At 41.6% G+C, this 22,684-nt stretch overlaps 2 protein-coding genes across 5 annotated transcripts; both read left to right on the top strand.

Annotated features, from left to right (window-relative positions):
* Positions 1-2,744: 2,744 nt before the first annotated feature.
* Positions 2,745-9,584, top strand: LOC147435209 (uncharacterized). 3 transcript variants are annotated; one of them, XM_086488315.1, is made up of 3 exons: positions 2,745-3,041; positions 3,204-3,340; positions 5,990-9,584. In XM_086488315.1, the coding sequence occupies exons 1-2, from the start codon at positions 2,772-2,774 to the stop codon at positions 3,303-3,305; spliced, it is 372 nt and encodes a 123-aa protein (XP_086344441.1). In that variant the 5' UTR covers positions 2,745-2,771; the 3' UTR covers positions 3,306-3,340; positions 5,990-9,584. The 3 variants fall into 3 exon arrangements, with proteins under 3 accessions (XP_086344441.1, XP_086344440.1, XP_086344442.1); XM_086488314.1 differs by lacking the exon at positions 5,990-9,584 and having other exon boundaries at positions 3,204-3,435; XM_086488316.1 differs by lacking the exon at positions 5,990-9,584 and having other exon boundaries at positions 2,752-3,041; positions 3,161-3,435.
* A 130-nt stretch (positions 9,585-9,714) lies between these two features.
* Positions 9,715-22,442, top strand: LOC147435210 (uncharacterized). Of its 2 annotated transcripts, none has more exons than XM_086488312.1 (3): positions 9,715-21,933; positions 22,027-22,127; positions 22,225-22,442. In XM_086488312.1, the coding sequence occupies exon 1, from the start codon at positions 14,742-14,744 to the stop codon at positions 15,615-15,617; it is 876 nt and encodes a 291-aa protein (XP_086344438.1). In that variant the 5' UTR covers positions 9,715-14,741; the 3' UTR covers positions 15,618-21,933; positions 22,027-22,127; positions 22,225-22,442. The 2 variants fall into 2 exon arrangements, with proteins under 2 accessions (XP_086344438.1, XP_086344439.1); XM_086488313.1 differs by having other exon boundaries at positions 22,027-22,122.
* Positions 22,443-22,684: the final 242 nt, after the last annotated feature.

Below are 22,684 nucleotides of genomic sequence, written 5' to 3' on the forward strand. Positions count from 1 at the left end.
GGCGAAGAATGACTCCACAAAAGCATACTTTGGCTATAACCGCAACACAATATATGTCAAAGTATAATCATTGCTAATGATAGAAATAATTTGGAGACAAATAGGTGCTAAAAAATTCAAGGAGTAATGTATGGGATGTCGCTCTCAAGAGAGCTTACAACACTCAAACGTGCTTGCTACACGCATATACCAATATGCATTAATCTTCCATCGAAAAACATAAAACGATGAAAAAACCTACCAAAGTGGATGTAAAAATCTATACCTATATCTAGCAACACTTGTAAGCTAATAAATTGAATCCAACTATGGTTGTAACAAACTAGAGACTCCATCTCTCTAAGATTACCACACATGGCATAGATATAGCCAAACAACGGATATCACCAAGCAAAGAATCTTTGAAAAAACACAAAGTATCTACTAGATACCTTTGACACTGCAAAAACCTATGAAGAGAGAAAAAACGATACTCCGAACTTATAAACTTACTTTCAATGTCGAATCTTGGTCAATCCTTGGAGAAGCATAACTTGTACATGCGTTTTGGACAAAACTGACTCATATCAATTTCAAAAAACTCCGCCTCTATTGATTATGAAGCATCTGGCCATGAATCACTGTCCATGTGTGTGAGAGATCCACGGACTATTTCCCTGGGCTCTCTCTGAGTGTGTATCTGCGAATGTCAAGAACTTGTCTCCGCTATGTGCTTGGGTGATATGCAGGCTTGTCTCAGCTTCAAAATAGATTTAAAAGGGGTAGCTTTAACGAATTTTGTAGATGGAGATTCCAAGGACGAAAATGGGTGCAAAAGGGGGTAAAACCTTAGAACACCTTGTGAAAATACTGTCGAAATGACGAGCATGGTGCCATAGCAATCGGAACTAAAATCCACCTTGAATGTATGGCGCGTGGACACGAACATAAAATCCTCAACTCTCAGAGTACTGACATGCTCTTTGCTCCTTGTGCCTTCTCATTGCTTAGAGTGTGGACTCTTCACTTGGTACACTCTCTATGCATTACATTAGTATATCTTTCTTATTTCAATTATTTTTGTGTGCACTTCACCTAAATCGAATGGCCTTCGCTCTCACTGAAGCGGGAGATAATCTAGGAAAGGGGAGCAGTGCCATAGCCAAGTTTTGATAACTGTTGAAAGGAGTGTGTGCGGACTCATGCGTGCGATGAGGAAGACATGTACCCATTGTATGGTAGTGTCTATAGTGAGATAATGTTGATGGAATCCTTATTCATATTCGATATAAGAATAAGATTAGTTGTGAGCAGGTATGGGTCTGTCTGGCCGTCCGTATGGCCATTATCCCAACACTGTACTTGGAGGTATGCATGAGTGTCTTAGCATTATGATTTTCACTAAACTGCTTGCCTCAATATCTATTTCCACGCCATCTTACTTGTATAATATAAATCATTTACATCGTTCCACTTGGATGTGAGTAGCATAGTTCTTTAATGTATTATTATTTCTTTTTTGAGAAATGCATACATTGTGAAATTTGAAATGACGGGACTCATGTAAGAAAGTGCAAGCTTCAAGCTTGTGAAAGCATTGCAACTTCAAGCTTGTGTGTAGAGATGTCCAAATATTTCTACGTGGTGCATCTCTGAGGGCGTCACAATAGAAATGTTTTGTATCATGAATGCTTGTTTTGAGGTATTTAAAAAAACCCTCCCACTTACACGCCTTTATCAGATTGATTAAAATAATCCCTTTGGGTAGGTGTACTCTAGAAATTCAAATAGGATTTTTGGCTTCATAGAAACAAGTCGTGGCGCTTTGTCCCATTGTTGAATTTTTGTTATCCTGGGAGTACTTTTGGTCTATAGCAGGCAAGCTTTGGGCAGTCAAATAAGGAGTCAATTATGCTGATCCAAAAAGGGTCCCTAACCCATCTGTAGCTTGAAGAGCAAGGTGGATGCTATAACAAAGTGGCAAACGTCCCTTGAGCATTGCGCCCATGTCTTGAAGGTTGTTTACTTCGATTTGATGTTTAAGTCTCGGTTATCTTAAATGTGTAGAAGGGTGTGTTTGTGCGAAAGTGTGGTTCGCAATTGATTGCACGTAGCAACGAAAGAGCTTCCTATTCACCTGTTCCGAAGAAGATGATGAGAGCTTTTGTAGATTATAGCCTTATTTGCGAGCTTGTAACTCTCTGAAAATCACTCACGGGAATACAAAATTTACAATTGTTTGGCAACCATGTTTTCACATGAACATGCTCAAGGAATTCCCCACCCTCCTTGTTGTGGGAGGGTTTACTTTATGCTACACTTACACCAAATAGTAGGGCTTTTATAGGGCTCTCCAAATAAGAAAATGCAACCTCATACACCTTCCGCAACACATTAAATGTGTTGCACACCTTCGAAGCACCTCATATGTAGAGGGGCTTTGAACGCACTATGCCCCATAGATTTGAAGGTGCTGGCCTCCAAATGAGGAGCGACATGCTAGTGCAAGTCTATTGTACGTTTTTAAAAACATTGTTATCTAGAATTAGAAAACTTGGCCCACCCACCAAGTTGCTAGATGGAATTGCTCATCTTTTGAATAGAAGCCCTTCCCATTCTGGAAGGCCGTGTGAACGTCCTTTACCATCTCTATCTTATGTGAAAAGAAGGCAGTAGTGATCTCATCTCATCTCATTGGTGGAAAGGGGGTCTCATATTTGATTGGTACTAGCCTACCTATATTGTTTTGCCCTACCACGTTTCTTGCAGCCGTGCGCCCTACGAATGTGAATATGGATTCATGTGGCAGTAGTTTCACAACACTCTATTCTGATCTATCGGAAGCTTCAATGAGAGGGATGCGGCCATCAATGCCCCGCAGGTGCGTGAACCGGCTCCTGCAGGTAGCTGACCTACAGCTAGACATCCACCTTCTGCGGGCTACTTTGTATTCGGCACCTCTGCACATGGCCGGCGGACGTCTGCTTCTACGACACCATACGGAGAGCAGTACGTCGCTTCTGCCTCTCGTTAGGAGGACAGATATAGAAGCCGATTCACTCGTGCGTGAGCTCTATATTTCCCCTCCACCTCTGCTCCCTGATCATGATAAACAGCATTAAGGACTCATGTGTTCATTCTGCGTCATGTTTAATTTCAGTACTGTCATATTTGGTTGCAGAAGGGGGTTTCGCTTACAGTTACACATTGGCGTCTGATTGCAGCCATTAGCTACCTCTGTTGGGTGTGCCACCCCTCCAGCTTCGCTAATTAAGCTGGCCACCGCTACGTCATCAGGCCGGAGCTCTTTCAACCAGTCCAAGTAGCTAGCTGCCTGCAATCCTCCTTTCTGCAAGTACAAGTACATGACTAGCTTCCCCTCACTTATTTTTTCAGCTCTTCCAGATTCTGTATCCAATATAATCGATATTCGAGTCTTGTTTCTGTTGCTTACAATCTCGCATAACTTGGACTTGCTGCTGATTACACCATTTACTGCTCTTCATTAATTTGGGAAGAGATGTTACTTGAGTCTCAGATTAATACATCAGTTTTGTGGCTTTCGAGAGGCCGCTGCTGCTAACACCCCTAAATGTACGTGCATGCTCATAATGAGAGATAATCTGTGAAATGTCTATGCAAGCCTCAACCGGCATGTGCATGAATATATATACTCTGAGTCTACATAAGTATTAAAGCTCATGTGTATTCTGAGACAGGGGGCAAATATATAGGGATCAATATTGCGCTACTAGTGTTGTCACTACGAGGTCGAGGCTTATGAATGTTACAACTTAGTAGCCCAAGTGGATCGAGCACTTTCCCGATTGCTCATAGCAGGCGCTTTCTATTTAGGGCTTCTGCTGTCTGGGGTTGTTAAAACGGTATAAGACCAGCTTCTCACTACAAGTACATTCGTTAGATTGTTTTAAAGCCAAGGACATGAGAAGACTTGTTGCTCTGCTAGGGGAACAACTTCCATAAAAGTAGCTACACGCGAAAAACCCTAACCGAAATAAAAAAGGAAATTCTCTTGGTTTTATGGTGAAAATTCGAAGCTTTTGCCGGTATTTGCACTTAAACTTGTGTAAACTTACCGATCTTATTCAAGGCCGGATTTTACGATTTCAATCGGTTAAAATACATTGGATCCGAGTCTCACTAGATCTTCAGACTGTCCAACTTTGCGTAGCTTTTTGCTACTTGGACCAATTGTCGCCGTACGCTTGGGCAGCAGGCTGGGGGGGGGGGGGGGGGGGGTGGTCACGGTTTCCTAGCATGTTCTTCTCTTCCCATATGTGATGTCGTCATGAGAGGAATAAGAGGAGTAACCGTGCTAATATTGTGGAGAAATGCTATCACACAGAGAAACAACACTTAAGAAAGTAAATGTAGGCCCCAAGAAGGAGATGTTTCTAGACTCAGAGGACGTAGCCTATTAGAGGTTTGATTGTGACCCATTGATATAGAGTCCCTTTGTTCGAGACTCTAATAAGAGGTGCAAGTAGGGAGAGCAGACCCTCGTGACTAAATAGCCAGCGGTCTTAAATGACCCCCAGTCATCGCATTGATGGCACACGATTCAGGGGTTGCGATCTAAGGGAGATCGAACGCCGACAAAAAATCGGGCAGTGAGTGCAGAGTCAGGGACTCGAACTTGGATGCGTGGTGTGGCAGTCCGATGAGCTAACCAGGCGTGCGTAAGCATTTTGCTGAAATATGTGTGGGTTCACATTTATTTATGCTTGTTTGAGTTTACACATTGGATGTCCGAGTTTATAAAATGTGTCCAAGTTTACTTTTTGAAAATCTGACAATGCCTGACGTCTCTGCTTTTGTGCTTGCACTTCTCCTCCATGGATCCCATGGTTGGGGGTTCATTTAAGACCCAGTGTCCTTTAGTCCTGAGGAGAGCAGACTAGCAGCACAACGTTCTTTACCTGGCCTGGCTGCTAAATAATACAACTAGTAATGTATAGGATGTCACTCTCAAGAGATCTCACTTGCACTAGAATAGTACCAATTTCATGAGGGAACCTTTGGAAGACCAAAATTATGCTCTTATTCAGCATGTGCTCAAGTATAAAATTATGTCTATAGCTTGCATGCGACTTGAAAACTTATCTTTGAAGTGCATTCCATTGTTTTGTAACACTAAGTGCTAACACTTGGCTTTTATAAACATAAAAAAGGACATCTCTACAAAAAGATATAATAATTTTATGATTTTTTTGGCAAAACAGCTTGAATTTTTACTAAAATTTATGTCTTAGAACTTACCAGAATTCTCTCCTTACAGAGTGTGTTCTGATATGGAGAAAAATCCAGTGTTTTCTTTCTCTCATAACCAATCTATGGTAGAAGCAAGGTGTAAAAAACTTCTTTCTAGCTTGACAAATAAATTACCAAAACTTGGTAGAAAAACAGGACACTTAAGTGTCCAATTACAGAACTAGTGTTAAGAATGGTTTTTCTTGTCGAGGATATGTTCTCTCATCTTACTATGCACTCTGCATGATTGTTGGACTCTACGACACTTCACCAATTGTAAGTCAATAGACTTCGACTCTTATGCTCATCTCATCCAGCATTAGTCACATGACTTAGTTATATTGAACTCTTCCAACTTGAGCGTAAGCCTAATAACTACTATGACTCTTAGCACATAGTTAATTACGAGTGGAAGCCTTGGGACTAATGCTTTGCTCCTTTTATGGCTCAGCAACCCACCTCTAACTATTCCAAAGGTTGTTTTTTGCACCCTGACATCTTGACTTTTGACATTCTTGTGCTTACTACAAACATTTCTTCAGGTAAAATTAAGCTTGAATCCTTAAAAAGAGGATTAGTGAAGGACCAAGTTGGCATTGAAGGCTTCTTTTTCCATGTTTTATCATCATTGAATCAAAAGCTTTCCTGGTTGGATTGTCCTTGTTTGACTGTGGAGACTCCATTATCTGTTTGATATCCAATTAGACCTATTGATAATAAGTTTTTGATGTTGTTGTAGGCCTTTGTTCATTGTCAACATCTGGATTTTGACTAGGAGCATTAGAAAACTTAGGAATCCAAATCTCTTGATGATCTTTGTATCTCATTTATGGACTTTTCTTCGCTCTAGATCTTGTTGAGTTTGTGAGATCTTCATGTAGTTTGGTGTAGTTGCAATTGACTACTAGCCAGATCTTTGTATAACCTATGTAGAATCCTTGTCTAAGAGGAAGATTCTTTGAGATCCATCTCTCTTTTGTATCCTCTTGAAAGTTGTGGTAGCATCTTTTGATGTTGGGTGTCTCCTTAGAGGTTTTAGTTGGGTCAACAATTGACTTGAAGTTTTGAAAGCGTGGCTTGCTAGAAGTATATGATCTACAAGGGTTCTTTGATGTAAAGGCATATGCTGTCACACCTTTCTTGATAATTGGTGTAAGGTCCACTTTAGCTTTACCTTTGTATGAAAGATTTGTCTTTGATTCCTGTGAGTTTTGCAACTCTGAATCTAGCATTAACGGTACCTGTGTCTTTTGCTTGCTATCTCTTGGAAAGTGGAGTAATAGTATTGTATCTTCTTTGTAGGCCTTGTGTTGGTCTAACCATTGATGTCCAAGGATGACATCTGCATGCATGTGTTTTGAAGACTTTACTTGAAACCTTGCCTGCTCTTCATGCTTCTGGATGCTAAGTGTAGCAAGCATTTCTTCTTTGCTCACAGCCTTACCTAGCATCGATTTATTGTTCTGTTTGCAAGAAGTGAGCTCGAGGATCCTTTGGATGTTCTCTACAATCATATTGCACTGTACTTCTTTATCCAATTGGGCATTGCATCTGACACTTGCTCCATTTACACTACTAAGGACTATATCTATTATCATTGGAGGTGCTCTTGAAGATTCTTGTCCTGCTTCTGTCATGGACTCATCTTGATCTAAATGTGTCTCTATGGAGGGTGGTTGAGACTCTATTTTCCAATCCGACTTTCATCAACTGATTAAGCTGGCAATGTCTAGATCTTTGTACTTCCTATTGCTTCCTGAGTGTGCAGTTTTGATCTTCTTTACTTCTTGTCTTGGTGGCATTCTTTGCTCAATAGCTTTTGTGGTTGCTCTTTGCTCTGTTTGATATGCACTTCTTCATTCATGATCTGATTTAAGCTCTTCTAAGTTTATGTCCAATGGAGATGAATCATCTTGAATAAGCTTTGCTTTCACATCAGTCTCCATTTAACCTGTGCTTGAGAACTTTGTGTTGTTGTCCACGAGTGACCAGTCTTGGTCTTCATTTTTTGTTATTTGTGATGACTCTGTCATATTTGAACTCCATATCTCTAACATCTTCTAGACCATTGGCATTCTCACTATGATGTTATCTAAAAGAACTTTGTTGTAATCACATGGAATTGGGTTGTGATGATCGATGAACCTATGTGAATGGCGGCGGAGATGATTCCCCAACATTTTGCTTGTTTGTTTCCAAATATGCTCGCAAATTGAGGAGCATCTTCTATCTGTGGATGACCATATTTTTTCCAAGTGCTAAAAGAATGAGGTTCTTGTCTAACTAAAAATCTAACTTTAATTCTCTTGCGAGTTTTTCTTCATTCTCACCAACAATGTTGCACTTGATTGTCTCAGGATATTTTTTTGTATTGAGTGCTTTTGTGGTGGAGGTGTGTGTGGGTGGAAATTTTTCTACATTGGCTTTGTCTTGATCACCTGCTTCCATTGATGTTGGCTCGTTTGATATAATACTGCATCTTTTCCCAACTATTGAGAATTGTCCGTCTACATTTGGGTAACCCTTGATATTAATAGATCCACTGTACTTTCTGGCAAAATTTGTCTCTTCGGAGGAGATTTTGGTGGTGACCTTTGTGTAGCTTTGTTGACTTTAGCTTCTATTGACTTTGACTTTTCTATCACCTGTTCTGGAAGCTGAGCTTGGTCACATGTAATATCTTGAATACTGGTGGAGAGCAGCTGAAACTTTTGTCCTTGATGATCTTCATAGAATCATTTGTCTACAGATTTTGAGGGAGTCTAGGTTAACTCAAAGTTTCCAGCAACCATATGATCTTGCAAAGGTTTTTTCTTTAAAGGGGTCTGTTGGCTAGAAGTTCTTGGGATTCTAACTGGTGTAGAGTGTCCTGGTACTAGAGCTGAGCTTCATGGATTTGTAGCTCTCCCCTTCCTAGGGTGATCACTACAGCCTGCTCCATTATGAGGGTTCAAAACTACTAGGCTCTTGTTTAGTCTCACCTTTTGAGATTGTGAAGGAACACTTTGGATAGAACTCTTGATGTTGGGTATCTGTAAACCTTATGCATAGTTTCCTATGTATCTCCATGAAACATAACAAATTATACCCCAAGTCAAGTTGTAGATAGAATTATCTTTGCTCTGATATTGTCTATCTCATGGATCTCCTATGATATGCGTTTTTGTGGTTTTAGAACCCATGGCATCATAGATTTTAGAGTCTCATCTGTATCTTTGTCTGTTTTGGTCAAAATATTTGCTCGTTTGATCACAAGGTTGAAGTGTGCTTTCGATGGAGGAGAGTTTGGCTCTAAACAGATTTTCGGGTTCACCCAGGTAATATCATTCAGCTCTTAGAGGATGAGCTATAATATATTCTTTCTTCTGAAATGAACCATCCATTATGAACTATCACTTAATTCAATTCTATGAGCTGGGATGTAGGCCGTTCAAACACTGATTGATCCTTTTTGTACAATTGCCCTTTTCGGTCCACATAGTGTACATATGAATTATGTGTGCCATACAAAGCTAACATTAACCGCTTTGATGTGTCCCTTAGACTCGTGAATGATTGCACACTTGTGCGAGTGTATGCTAAATCATTTGTGAACCTAACAATCTTTTCAACATTTGGTGATATTTGGACACTTTGACCAAATTTACGCAAGAATTTGTTGTTCAGAGAATCAATTTTAAGCTTTTTAAGTGCATATGCATCTTTATGCGGATTTTGAACTTACAGTGCTTTTATTGGTGACGAGTTAGATGCACTTACATCAAGATTCGTATTTCTAGTTTGCTCCATGCTTTGCTTAGCAGTTGATGTGTCCCTGTTGTATGGATTTCTTGGACAATGTTCATGAAAATGTCCACTTTTTCTTCCACAATCTTAGCAATATTCCATGACTGGCACTACAAGAGGTACTTCACATTAGCGAGCTCGCAGGGCGACGCTTAAAAGTGAAAATTCATGACGTGGCTATGGGCGTCGCTAGTTTATTTATAACATAGCAACGCCGACAGGGGTAAAAAATAAACGGAGAGCGCAAGAAAACTCACTCAGATCTGAGTTTTCGGTGCTCGAGCAAGCAAAGAGGTAACCCGCGTCCTCCCTCTCTCTCTCTTTCTTCTCCACACACACACACACACAAACACACACACACACACACACACATATGAGGAGAGTAAGGAGAGCCACGTATGCTCCTTCCCTCTCCTCTCTCTCATGTTCCTTTCCCCTCTTTCTCTTTCTCTCCCTCTCTCTCTCTCACACACACACACATACACATTTTGTTTTTGAGAGAGAGAGAGAGAGAGAGAGAGAGAGAGAGAGAGAGAGAGAGAGAGAGAGAATTCATAAACAAAAAACACTCACACAGATGCATAAACAAAGAATGCATACACACACACATTGAGAGGAGGAAAAGAGAGAGAGAGAGAGAGAGAGAGAGAGAAAAGAGAGAAGAAGAAGAAGAAGAGAGTTTTAACGTCGTAGGAAACTATCCCAAGAGACCTTAAAGATCTAGCTGATGAGAAGTTGAACTCAAGACCTATTATTCAAGAGGGAAATGGAATAACCAATCTACCACACTTGGGTGATAGAAAGGATATACCATTTTCCTTCTTTTATTGGCACACACACACACACACACCCGAGAAGAAGAGAATTTCAACATCGTAGGAAACTATCCCGAGAGACCATAAAGATCTAACCGACGAGGAGTTGAACTCAAGACCTGTTATTCAAGAGGGAAATGGCATAACCAATCTACCACACTTGGGTGATAGAAAGATTATACCATTTTTCTCTTTTTATTGGCACACACACACACACACACACACACACACACCTGAGAAGAAGAGAGTTTTCACGTCGTAGGAAACTATCCCAAGATAGCTTAAAGATCTAGATGAAGAGGAGTTGAACTCAAGACCTGTTGAACAAAGATAAAGAGAGAGAGAATAAAAAACCAAAGAGAGAGAGAGAGAGGTAAGGGGAGAAAACAAAGAGAGAAAGAGATTATGTTAAAATTTAAATTAGATTAGGTTAGATTACACTTAGATTTATGTTTATGTTCAGTTTAGGATTAGGTTAGATTTGGATTTAGGTTTATTTATGTTAGATTTAGATTTACGTTAGATTAGATTAGATTTAGGTTTATTTTGAGTTTAAGATTAAATTAGATCTAGATCTATGTTCGATGGACTAGCTTTTTTAGATTTAGGTTAGATTTTAGTGCATGTCAATGAAGGTGCACTCATGATGTTAAGCATTATATAAAAAACACTTTCTCATATGAAAAATACTGAAAAAGACTCCATTTTCCTACGTGAGAAAATTTCTGGTGCTCACAACCTCGACATTCCATGCGGACCATCAATTCCACCTCCATGTTTGAGTCCTACTGCCATACAGTAAGCCGTCATGATCAGCCACTGGAAGAGAAAATTGAGCCTACACAGAAATTAGTGATGCAAGATGACGATTCCAAGGGTCACACACACACACACACACTACACAGCCCGTCAAATCTAGAGTAAGAATTAAGTGATTTGAGCAGGCATTAGCTACATTGCAAGAATGGCATACGTGCATGCTATAGACAAAGATCTACTATTAAAAGATGTTAAGATGCTGTGAAATGCTACAGCTAAAGAAGAGGCAAAGGGGTTTTGTCCACTACATGCACTATCATGTAGACGTGGGTGTGTAGATTTCTTGTACCCACAAATATAGGCATTGACCAATAAACACGAGATTATAACCCAGTGGTTCTATCTCCGTGCACCTCTAGACTGAGGTGTGCAAGGATTGGACATGACTAGAGAATGTGAGGTAGTTTACAGTGTGAACAGAGAGAGAGAGAGAGAGAGAGAGAGAGAGAGAGAGAGAGAGAGAGAGAGAGATAAGACGAAGGATGCCAATAGAAGATTAAATTTATGTCCAGGCTATAAGGTTTTCACCCTCATTATGAGCAGTGACGAGGATGTGTGAAGATTTAAAGGCTAAAATCAGCCAATTTTTCATGCTTCACAATCCAACGATGCAAAAGTGGATTTCACAATATGAGGATGCAAAGTAAGAGCTACAAAGGGCACGAATCCAGTGGAGACGGGGAAGACGACCACCGATGCACTATCTGACGGGTTTGGAGATCCTACCAACATTCATGAGCTTAAGATGGTTGCACAACCAGTTGAAAAGTGCACAACAGTGCCGTGAAGAAGTGACTGAGGAGGAGTGGGAGTACTCTTGGGGTTGCGCGACCAAGGTAAGCTTCCAATGTATGACTAGTGACTTTCTAGATGTTTGAATGTCCACTCATAATCTTTGTTGGTTGTAGTATAAGTTATACACAGCAGTATGGTGTAAAGGTCGACATTTTAGGGTGGAACGGATCGACAATAAGTGTTTTACTCAAGATTGTGGAATCATGGCCAAAATTGAACAGTCTAGTCGACGACGGTCCTCTGATGCAGATCCCGTGGAGGCGGAACTCACTTACTTCGTCACACTATTTTGAGGATCGATTATAGAGGATTTTTTTGTCGACTTGTTCCACGTGCAATGGTTCAAGATAATCCTGGAGGGTCACAACGCTACTGTGTGTAGAGGAGAGTCTGGTTTTCTTGAGGTGGATTCAACTAAGAAATGGACTGACCTAAGAGTCACTTTCGTACTATCCGAGCATTGTGAACAAGTAAGTATGTAAATAGTTAACATCCAATTTTAGAAGTTATGTGCTTGTAAGATCTCATGTAAGTTATGTGGCTCTAGCAGGTGATATTTCATCCTATAAAGTCTGCATCAAACTAGTGGTATGTCATAGAGGTAGCCCCTTGTAGTTCACAAACGTTCATAGACCGCTTTTGGCGTGTACAAATTAGCGTTTATATGTATGGTCATATGTACAAAAAGATGTAAATACATGCATTTGGGAGCTTTGCAAAGTGGTTTCAAGTTCAAAAAAAGTGCAACGTGTGCACATTGTAAATATGTGTGCTTGCGTGTCGGCAATCGTGCATACGTACATGCCTGGATAGGGTATCGAGGCCTTCGATATGGTTCTAGGTGGCTTATTTTGGTTCTATATAATGTGTTTGAGATTTCTAAAATGTAAATAATGCAAGTGACAAGTGTGGGTACTCTCATCCCACTCGAGAAGTTTGACACATGCGGTAACTGTCTATTTGCGGCGCCTGATTTGTGGTGATACGTGCATCGCCCTAGAAGTGGTCAAAAATGGAATGTGGGGATGTGGAAATGCACTTTGGGTATTGAAGATCAAGCGTGCAATATTTGGTGAATTTTGGAGTCCGTTTGGGGTTTTTGCTGTGAAAAATGCCCGCAAGGGGTCAAAACTAGCCAAAACTGGGCCAAAAAAGGTCAAAAAAGGTGTGAAAAGGCATCAAAGTGCCACATCAGTGATGCTTCCGTGCGTTCTTGGGTTGAAGGAGCATTTTTAAAGACAAGTTTTGGAACTTTCACCTCTCTGTGTGGGGAAGGAAGCAGGGTTCCTACATGTCGTGTAGTGCAGTCCCGTCGCGTTCGCGTCCTGTTTTCGAGTGTATGGAGGAGTGAATGAGAGCTTTATCTCTTCAATTTTGCACTTGGGAGAGTCTATGGAAGTTATGAGGTTTCCACGGATGTGTCTGTGCAAGGAATTGAGGAAAGAAGGTGCGGCTTTCTGCAAGACTATGTGACCCTGTATCGGTGCCATTAGGGTTGGCGCTACTCCAAAGAGTCCAATAGAGTGGAGTTTGGTGAAGGCTTTGCAATGGGTTGAGAGTGGCCATTTGTGTCTGGAGTTTTTGGGTTTTTGATGGTTTTTCTTGTATATTTTTCTCACCATCAAGCGTGATTTCCAATGTTGATCACCTCGACTCACGTTGTAGTGTCTGCAGGTCGAGGCGTTTGGAGTTTGAATTGAGCTTGTGGGTAGAGTTTTTAGGGAGCTTTTGAGTGGTAGTGAGTGAGGTGAGGAATTCAAGTAAATTCCTTGTGTTGTGTTGATTTGTCTGGGTGTGTGAGTGTGTGCACGACATCTTTTGCTCCATCATCCTTTGGCGATCCTGCTGGGGAGCGGAAATTTGTCGGTTGTGCACCCAGGTGGAGCGGTTTTGCTGTGAAGTTCGAGCTTCATTGAATAAAAGTGGTGGTTTGGTTGAGGTGCAAAACTTCAAATTTTGTGGAATTACTCATGCAAGGGAGAAGGGACTTCAAAGGGATGGCGTATAGTCGGCCAGTGTTTATAGGGAAGGAGGATGTGAAGGACTGGATTGTGGACTTCAAATGGCATACGCTTGGTATATATGCACATTGTGAATGACGAAGCCAAGCTTCATGTATTTCCTCTTGCGCTCAAAGGAGAAGCTCGGGAGTGATTTGAAGGTTTAGAGGAAGAAAAAAAGCAAACATGAGAGCAGGTGAAGCTGGTAATTTTTGACAGGTTTGGAAAGAAACTAACCGCAACAGAAGCGACAACAAAATTGAGAGTTTTGCTGCAAGATGTTCATTCTAACTTTAAAGAGTTTTTTCAACACTTCAAAGGGCTTTGGGTTCAATTAGAGGCGGAATCCCAAGTACCTCCAGGGGATTTGTTTAAAGTATGTCAGTTTATGGATTGTGTCCATCCAAGTGTAAGGGAGAAGGTCGATCAAGAGGAGCCTGCTACATTTGAAAGAGCTGTGGAAATTGCCGAGGCCAAGAGCAAGAAGATCAATAGAAGGTGGGAGCAAGGCCTGACACATACTGAGCTAGTTGTGATGCAACCAATGGTCCCTGTGACAACGGATGATAGAGTGGAGCGAGTGGTTCAAGGTCCAGATCCTGTTATGGCTCGGGTTTTGCATGATCTTGCTGGTCAGTTGTTGCAATAATTATGAATTAACATAATGAATAGGAACCAAAGAGAGGAGCGGCCAACTGGGAGAGGCAGGGGACGAAGGCTACAAGGTAGATGCTACAATTGTGATGAAGAGGTTCATTACGCCCCTGATTGTCCTGAACCACCAAGGGAGAGAGGAGGGATATAACCCCCTATATGGACGTGGTCGAGGAAGAATAGAAGAGAATCATCAAGAGCAAGCACTAGAAGCACCGCCGCCACAACAATCACCACAACTGTTTCCTGGAAATGGAGAAGGTAGGGCTATCAACATCATTACCCTTGAGCATCAAGATGTGGATGTTTTGGCCAATAAGAGAGCTAGGCATGATAGGGATAAAGAGATAGAAGAAGAGAGGGAAACAAGAGCAAGGAAAGGAAAGGCTAAGGTAGAAGACAAACCAGAAAGTAGCAAGAGGCAGCAAAGAAGGAAAATTGGTCCAAAGGACTACCTCCTTGGCCAAGGTGTTGAAGACTATGATATTGTCGACGGCATACGAAATCAAAAGGCAAATATATCTTTTGGTCAGTTGTGGTGGCTTTGAACGCTAAATTGAGGAGGCAGTGGACCAAGTGTGTGAGTACGCGGATTCCTTCCAAGAAGGAAAAGTGTCAAAGCATGGTGTCATCTTTGAGGCTTGGTCACCCAGTGGATATGATGCCAATAGTTGAAGCTATGCTGGGAAAGAAGACAGAAGTGCAAGCATATGTGGATGGTGGTGCCCAGGTGTGTGTCATGACTGAAGCTATCATGAAGGAAGCAGGCATTAAGATGTCAGTGAATGCTTCGATCCGTATGAGGATGGCCAACCACAAAAAGGCAAGGTGTCTTGGAATAGCTGAAGATGTGAAGATAAAAGTCTTTGGGATTGAGTGCTTGGTTGATTTCTACGTGATGCAAGCGGGTGAGAATGCTTATTTGATCATTTTAGGGAGTCCATGGCTTATAACCCTTGGTGCTAAGCAGGATTGGGGAACGGGCTTGATCACCATCCCTGACAAAGAGAAAGGAAGGACCATTGCCTACAACATGAAGACACACGAGATCCGCACACAGCCCCTAGTGGCGATGCAAGATACGGATTCGACGGAAACCACATCATACGATAGTGATGCTTCATTTACATCATCAGAAGAAAGTGTAGAGGAAGGCTTGATGCAATTATGTCCTGATCTGTTTGGGATAAGTGCTGAAAAGGAAGCATCGATGCAGGATGTGAATGTCAAGGAGAAGAAGGATAGTCCAAAAGCAATTGTAGAGCCTACCAAAGTGAATGTAAGGAGCATGCTAGGAGAGGACTTGAGAGAAAAAGAAAAAAAGGAGTATGAAGACATGTTCAAGGAATTTCCAAAGCTATTCGCCACTGAATATACAAAGTTGCAAGGAGCTAAAGGAGTCCAACATAGAATCAATCTAAAAGAAGGTGCCAAGCCAAAGGTCAAAAGCTTAGGAGGTTGGGGGTCATTCATGAGAAGGCACTTCATGAAGAGGTGACGAAGCTTTTGGAAGAAGATTTCATCTTTCGAGTGGAGGAGTCTGAATGGGTCTCTCCAGTTGTTATTGTGCCCAAGAAGAACGAAAGATTAAGGATATGTGTTGATTTCAAACCTTTGAATGTTGCCACAAAAAGAAATCATTATCCACTACCCTTCCTAGATGAAATCCTCAATCAGGTTGCGGGTCATGAACGTTACTCAATCATGGATGGATTTTTTGGCTACTTTCAGATCTTGATAGTGATTGAAGATCGATCGAAGATGACCTTCATTACTCCCTGGGGTTGTTTTGCCTACAAAAGAATGCCTTTTGGGCTGGTTAATGCATATGCTACCTTCCAAGAATGGATGAATAGTGTGTTTGGTCCCTACTTGGGTAAGTTCATTCATGTTTTCATGGTGGATGACATTGGGTGTTATAGCTCAAGGGTCACACATTTGGAGAAGCTGAGGTTGAGTTTTGAAAGGCTTCAACAAGAGGGTGGGCAACTCAACCCAAAGAAGTGTAAGTTTGCTCATGCCAGAGTCCATTTTCTAGGACATGTGGTTTCCCAAAATGGAATAGAAGCTGACCCAGAGAAAGTTAAGGCTTTATTGCTTATGGATCCGCCCAGCAACACAAAGGATTTAGCATCATTTGTGCATAAGCTCAGGTACTTGTCACGTTTTTTCTGGATGCTATGTCAATATGTGTATCCTCTCCAGAAATTGAGTCAAAGAGTTCAAGGGTTTGATGGAAGAGTTTGCACCTCTCGTTGTAAGTTCACCACCTACAACAACATTGCAAATAAAATCATAGAAGAGTACCTTACCACCCTTGCAACTAGATGAAACGCATAAGGCGGTCGAAAACTATTGGTTAAAGCCTTCACCCATAACAACTTGGAGCAATTGGTTTCAAAAGGTGACGAAATCATTCCAAAAGATATGATCTACCCAAGAAAGGGGGGAGTGTTTGCTTACATCCATCATTCACTTGCTTCCCTCTCAACCTTCCTCCTGACCTTTCAATCTCCAATCCTAGGGAATATATATATAAAGCTTTATACTCACAAAAACAAGATAAAAAAGTAAAAGAGCAAGAGCCACCAAACAATAATGTGGAAACTTACAAGTTCTATACATAACACAATGAAGACATGCAACAGGCTTTTGATGGCATCAAGGAGGTATTAGGTGGTTTACCAATAGTGAGTCCTCCCGACTTGTAGTCGATTTTCTATGTATCTATTAGTGTGGGGTCAGTAGCTTTTGGGTCGGTTCTCTTACAAAAGCAAGGAAGGAACTTCAAGCCAATTTATTTTGAGAGCAAGATGAAGAATGTAAGCGAGTTCTCCTACACGGAAATGGAACAGTGGGTATTTGCCTTGATTCTTGCTTGTCGAAGGTTCAAAACCTATGTGTTGCCCCAAAAGTTCTATGTGCTCACCACATCGGATCTTTTTCCTGATGTAGTACAACATTTGAAGCCTAGTAAGCGCATATTAAAGTGGACTTTGGAGCTTCAAGAGTATGAGTTTGAGTTTAAAGTGGATCATTCTGTTAAAGCTCACTTGGCAGACATAGTCGTACATAAGGGGGTCAAACTTCCATCTTACCCAAGGGTTGACAAGGATGATCATGAAGAGGAATTAGATCCAAGTATTAAGAACCCAAAAGGCGATGTAATCTTTTCTAGAGCTTACGATCTTGATGAAGCTGAAAGTAACAATGAGGCCGAGTACCTCACGCTTTTCCTTGGGTTGAAGTAGTGTGTTGAGTTTGGATTGAAGAGGGGGATGCATTGCTAGTCATGAATCAGTTGCTTGGTTTGTGGAATGTTAAGAAAGACAATTTGAAGAAGTGGTTCTATGGCATCAAGAAGCTTTTGCATGAGTTCCAGAAGATACAGTTTAAGCATGTTCCTCGTGAGCAGAATAAAGAAAATGATGAGTTGGCTAGGGACAAGTTGGATGCCTTGGTAGCTGCTTTAAAGGTCAAGGAAGCCTTGTATGCAGGAAGGGAATCATTGCAAGATGTGGAAGTATTTCTGAGTAAAGGGCAATGTCCAGAAGGCATGTCAAAAGTTCGGCGTCAGAGAATAGTTGCAAAAGGAAGAAATTACACATTGGTAGTTAGGTGAGGATCTCATGCTTTATGGCAAGGATAGCATTTTGAGAAAAGTGCCGTACAAAGAAGAGATAGTCTTGATTTTGGAGCACTGCCATGAAGAAACAGGCCATCAAGGCAAGGATCAGGTTGTCTTTCATGTTTTGAGAGTAGGTTAATGTTGGCCCTCTATGATGAGAGATGCTTATTTTTGGTGCAAGTCATGCCATGAATGCGAAGTGTTTGCAAATCAGAAGCTTTTGGTTGAGCCTCAGAAAGCTATAATGTCTTTTGATGCATTTGCAAAATGGGGAGTAGATGCTTTAGGTCCAATGCCGAGGACCAACAATGGCAAAAGGTATATCCTTGTGGATGTGGACTATTTGACAAAATGGGTTGAGACAAGAGCAGTAAAATATGTAACAGCAGGAAAAGTGGACTCTTTTGTATATGAACAGGTGTGTTCTAGGTTTGGAGCTCCTATGGTTATCATTTCTGATCGTGGACCAGGGTTTAGGGGAAAACTTGTTGCTGCTCTCATGGAGAAATTGGAAATTCAGCATAGGCATTCGTCTGCTTACTACCCACAATGCAATGGGCTGGTTGAGAACTGCAATGTTCAAATTTTGAAGATGCTATCAAAGTATGCTAGGGAGCATCCTAAAGAGTGGGACTTGGACTTGGAAAAGTGTTTGTGGTCTTATAGAACTGCGTATAGAGTGTTAACACAGTTTACACCACATGAACTTGTTTATGGAAAAGAAGCTCTTATGCCCATACAAGTGCAATTAGATGCCTTGAAGTTGTTGTGCAAAATGCAAGGTGAGCATAATGACAAGTTGCAAGAAAGAATTCTTTCTCTAGAGTTTCTACGAATGAATAGAGAGAAAGCCAATGATTATTATCTTCAGCAAAAGCAGAGACAAGGATGGAGAAAATGAATAAGAGGCTACCAGAGAAAGAGATCAAAGAGGGAGATCTGGTGATGAAGTATGATGCTCGCTTGGATTTTACTTTTCAAAAGAAGTTGAGGGACAGATGGTTGGGTCTCTACAGAGTGAAGCATGTATTTCATAATGGCAGCTATAAGTTGGAAAAATTGTCTAGTGAACGTTTGTGCTACAAAATAAATGGGTATAGATTGAAGAAATATTTTGCAAGGGATGTGGTTCCAGATGCAAATAGTCTCTTGATTGAGCATAAATGCTCTACCTAGAGGGTGGGCAATGATGATTGACCGCTTTTGGCATGTAAAAATTAGCGTTTATATGCATGGTCATATGTACAAAAATATGTAAATACATGCATTTGGGATCTTTGCAAAGTGGTTTCAAGTTCGAAAAAAGGTGCAACGTGTGCACATTGTAAATATGTGTGCTTGCGTGTCGGTAGTCGTGCATACGTACATGCCTGGATAGGGTATCGAGGCCTTGGATATGGTTCTAGGTGGCTTATTTTGGTTCTATATAATGTGTTTGAACTTTCTAGAATGTAAATAATGCAAGTGACAAGTGTGGGTACTCTCATCCCGCTCGAGAAGTTTGACACATGTGGTAACTGTCTATTTGCGGCGCCTGATTTGCGGTGATACATGCATCGCCCTAGAAGTGGTCAAAAATGGAATGTGGGGATGTGGAAATGCACTTTGGGTATCGAGGATCAAGCATGCAAAATTTGGTGAATTTTGGAGTCCGTTTGGGATTTTGGCTACGAAAAATGCTCGCAAGGGGTCAAAACTAGCCAAAACTGGGCCAAAAAAGGTCAAAAAAGGTGTGAAAAGGCATCAAAGTGCCACATCAGTGATGCTTCCGTGCGTTCTTGGGTTGAAGGAGCATTTTTAAAGACAAGTTTTGGAACTTTCACCTCTCTGTGTGGTGAAGGAAGCAGGGTTCCTACAGGTGGTGTAGTGCAGTCCCGTCGCGTTCGCGTCCTGTTTTCGAGTGTATGGAGGAGTGAATGAGAGCTTTATCTCTTCAATTTTGCACTTGGGAGAGTCTATGGAAGTTATGAGGTTTCCACGGATGTGTCTGTGCAAGGAATTGAGGGAAGAAGGTGCGGCTTTCTGCAAGACTATGTGACCCTGTATTGGTGCCATTAGGGTTGGCGCTACTCCAAAGAGTCCAATAGAGTGGAGTTTGGTGAAGGCTTTGCAATGGTTTGAGAGTGGACTTTTGTGGCTGGAGTTTTTGGGTTTTTTATGGTTTTTCTTGTATATTTTGGTCACCATCAAGCATGATTTCCAATGTTGATCACCTCGACTCACCTTGTAGTGTCTGGGGGCAGGCAAGGGGTTGTAGGTCGAGGCGTTTGGAGTTTGAATTGAGCTTGTGGGTAGAGTTTTTAGGGAGATTTTGAGTGGTAGTGAGTGAGGTAAGGAATTCAAGTAAATTCCTTGTGTTGTGTTGAGTTGTCTCGGTGTGTGAGTGTGTGCACGACATCTTTTGCTCCATCAACGTATGAAGGCTACCATGTGCCATTCACAGCGGCATCAATGGAGTAGATCGGAGAATATGCTTAGTCAGAAGCCGCTGAGGTGGTGTCAGACGAGCATCAAGCTGCTATGGAGGACATCTGTTTAAACAGAGATCTCTATATAGATATAGGAATTTATGCTGATCTTTGTGAGGATGAGAGAGAGACCTCTTAAAGCCATAAAGATTGTATTTGAACAATTTTGCTCTGTTTTATAATATACATTGTATTCACGTAGCTTTTTGTCCATTTCTCTCTATATGCGTCATTGCGTCATTGTATCTAATGGTCTTTGCATCCACTCCAAGTACGTATGCTCTAGATATGCTCTCACAGGCAGGGACGACGAGCACTGCGCTCCAAGTGCAATGGAGACTGAAGATGCAATTGCGAAGGTCTGCTCAATATAGATGCTGCTTTTCCCACCGCTAGATATAGTTGATTGGGTGAAAGAGACACTAAGAAGCACTACTACTGCTTCTCAGCGTCTCTTTCACCTGATCAATTAGATTTAGTGGTGGGGCAAGCAACTTCTATGAGAAGAGCTTCACGATGCAGCTTCAGTCTCCATCGCACCCGGAGCGCAGTGCTTTTATAAATTCAACAAAATCTCTCTACACAGGAATCCCTCTCCCTTTATGAGTCCTATCTCTCTCTCTCTCTCTCTCTCTCTCTCTCTCTCTCTACTTGTCCATGTTTTCTTCTCCATTCATTCAATATTAAGATTCAATGTTCGTATGTTTAATGCCGGTATGGATGATGAGTTTCTTTGTTCTTTGTGACCCCAACAGAGATAGTGGTACCTTGAGCATCATTGCTCTGGAGCACCATCACGCATTCCTACTCCTTTAGCGTATCCCTCTATTTCTGATCATTCAGTGTGCTCCGGAGCTTCGGTGTCGATGAGACGATCTTCACACTCGTCTAGGCTCCGGTGCTCTAGTAGTGGTAGTTGCGGTTGTTGTGGGGATGCCGCTGTCGATGCCTCGACACCGCTTCGTGTTCGACGAGGCTCTTTACCTTCCCCTTCTTTGCCCGCCCCCACACTAGCCATAGCATCGCCATCTACACCAGGTTTTGTGCGACTGACGGCCGTTGTTAGAAGCCACACACCACTAGCTACTCCTCCAAGATTCACTCCAGACACTCCTCGCTTAGGGGCCTAGACTCCAGTGGAGACACCTGACATCCGTACTCCCATCACCACACTGCTAGAGACCCCTGTCGGGACACCCAGGTTCACGCATCACCGGCGAGAGGGCTTGCCTTACTCCGTTGACTTCAACGACGGCATCATCTTGGATGATGAAGGCAAGAAGGTGATCTTGCACATGCGCGGTCTTTGCTCTCACGTGTTTAGACACTACATACTCAATAACGATTACCAGAAGCTTCTCCGTATCCTGGCCAATCATGCATAGTCCACATAAGAAGTGATTTAAAAGACAGTCATCAGCATGCTACATGACGAGTTTCCCATTCTAACACGGGATGACCGCTTCAATGAAGACCTGATGAAGGTTCGAATGCATGAATACTGCAAGCACAAGCGTTCCAAAGTGCAGAAAGCAATTAAGCATGGGTAGAGAAGACCAGATTGGCTGGCCAAAGAAGATTGGAAGAATGCGAAGAAAGCAGCGAGGGAGAATTCCGACAAGTGGAAGCAACAAAAGGAGGCATCCAAAGCGCGAGTAGAGGCAGGGAGCTCTCACCACTTGGGGAGCGGCGGGTGGGCATCATTTGAGGCCGATTTTGTAAGTGTTTTTGCATTGCCCTTTAGGCTTGATAGTTTAGGTTTTAGGGACTTTTAAATTCTAACATAATGGATTCTTTGCATGTTTTGACAGTGGTCATGACAAGACGTGACCCCACACCGTACGAGCGTGAGTACACAGGCAGGAAGGGCTTAAACGCCCTGCTGGACATTCTAAGATCTCATGGCGGTATGGTTAGTATTCGGGTTTACTCTTTTCTATTTGTTGTATTGTTTTATAGATTATATGTTTATACTTATAGAAAGTTGTCTTATTGTTTTTTTTTTCCAGAATCTGATAGATACGCCACTTGGATGCGATGAGACGTCTGATTAGACAACATCAATCTAGCCGTAGCTAGATAGCATTAGTTTCCTTTTGTCATAGCATATGTATCATGAGATGACGTCTATACATCTTTTTGTAAATATTGGAAAACCATGTATATTTTTTCAATAATGACAATAGTGTTGTAACTATAACATTTGCAAAGTTTAACAATCAAGTGGTTTTCCCTATGATGTGTACAATTGCCATTGATTTACTTTCATCAATTTACTTTTGTCAGCTTTGTATCTTTATTCTGCAAACAATACTATGGATGATGGAGTTAATGGTTATATTGTCTTGTGGGTGACTACTTTGGGTCTATATCTAAGCTTGCACTTTCTTTCAAAGGTGAATCTGGGCTTATCTTGGATTCATTTAAGTTTACTCAATTATTGAAACATTCAATAAAATTTTCTCTCAG

The sequence above is a fragment of the Adiantum capillus-veneris genome, chromosome 18, assembly GCF_014529385.1.
Source record: "Adiantum capillus-veneris isolate H3 chromosome 18, ASM1452938v2, whole genome shotgun sequence".
Taxonomy (NCBI): Eukaryota; Viridiplantae; Streptophyta; class Polypodiopsida; order Polypodiales; family Pteridaceae; genus Adiantum; species Adiantum capillus-veneris.

Coding starts and splice junctions, on each gene's coding strand:
- LOC147435209 (XM_086488315.1), top strand. CDS start 2,772: ATGGATTCATGTGGCAGTAGTTTCACAACACTCTATTCTGATCTATCG. Junction 3,042..3,203: donor ATATAGAAGCCGATTCACTC/GTGCGTGAGCTC, acceptor GTCTGATTGCAG/CCATTAGCTACCTCTGTTGG.
- LOC147435210 (XM_086488312.1), top strand. CDS start 14,742: ATGGTGTCATCTTTGAGGCTTGGTCACCCAGTGGATATGATGCCAATA.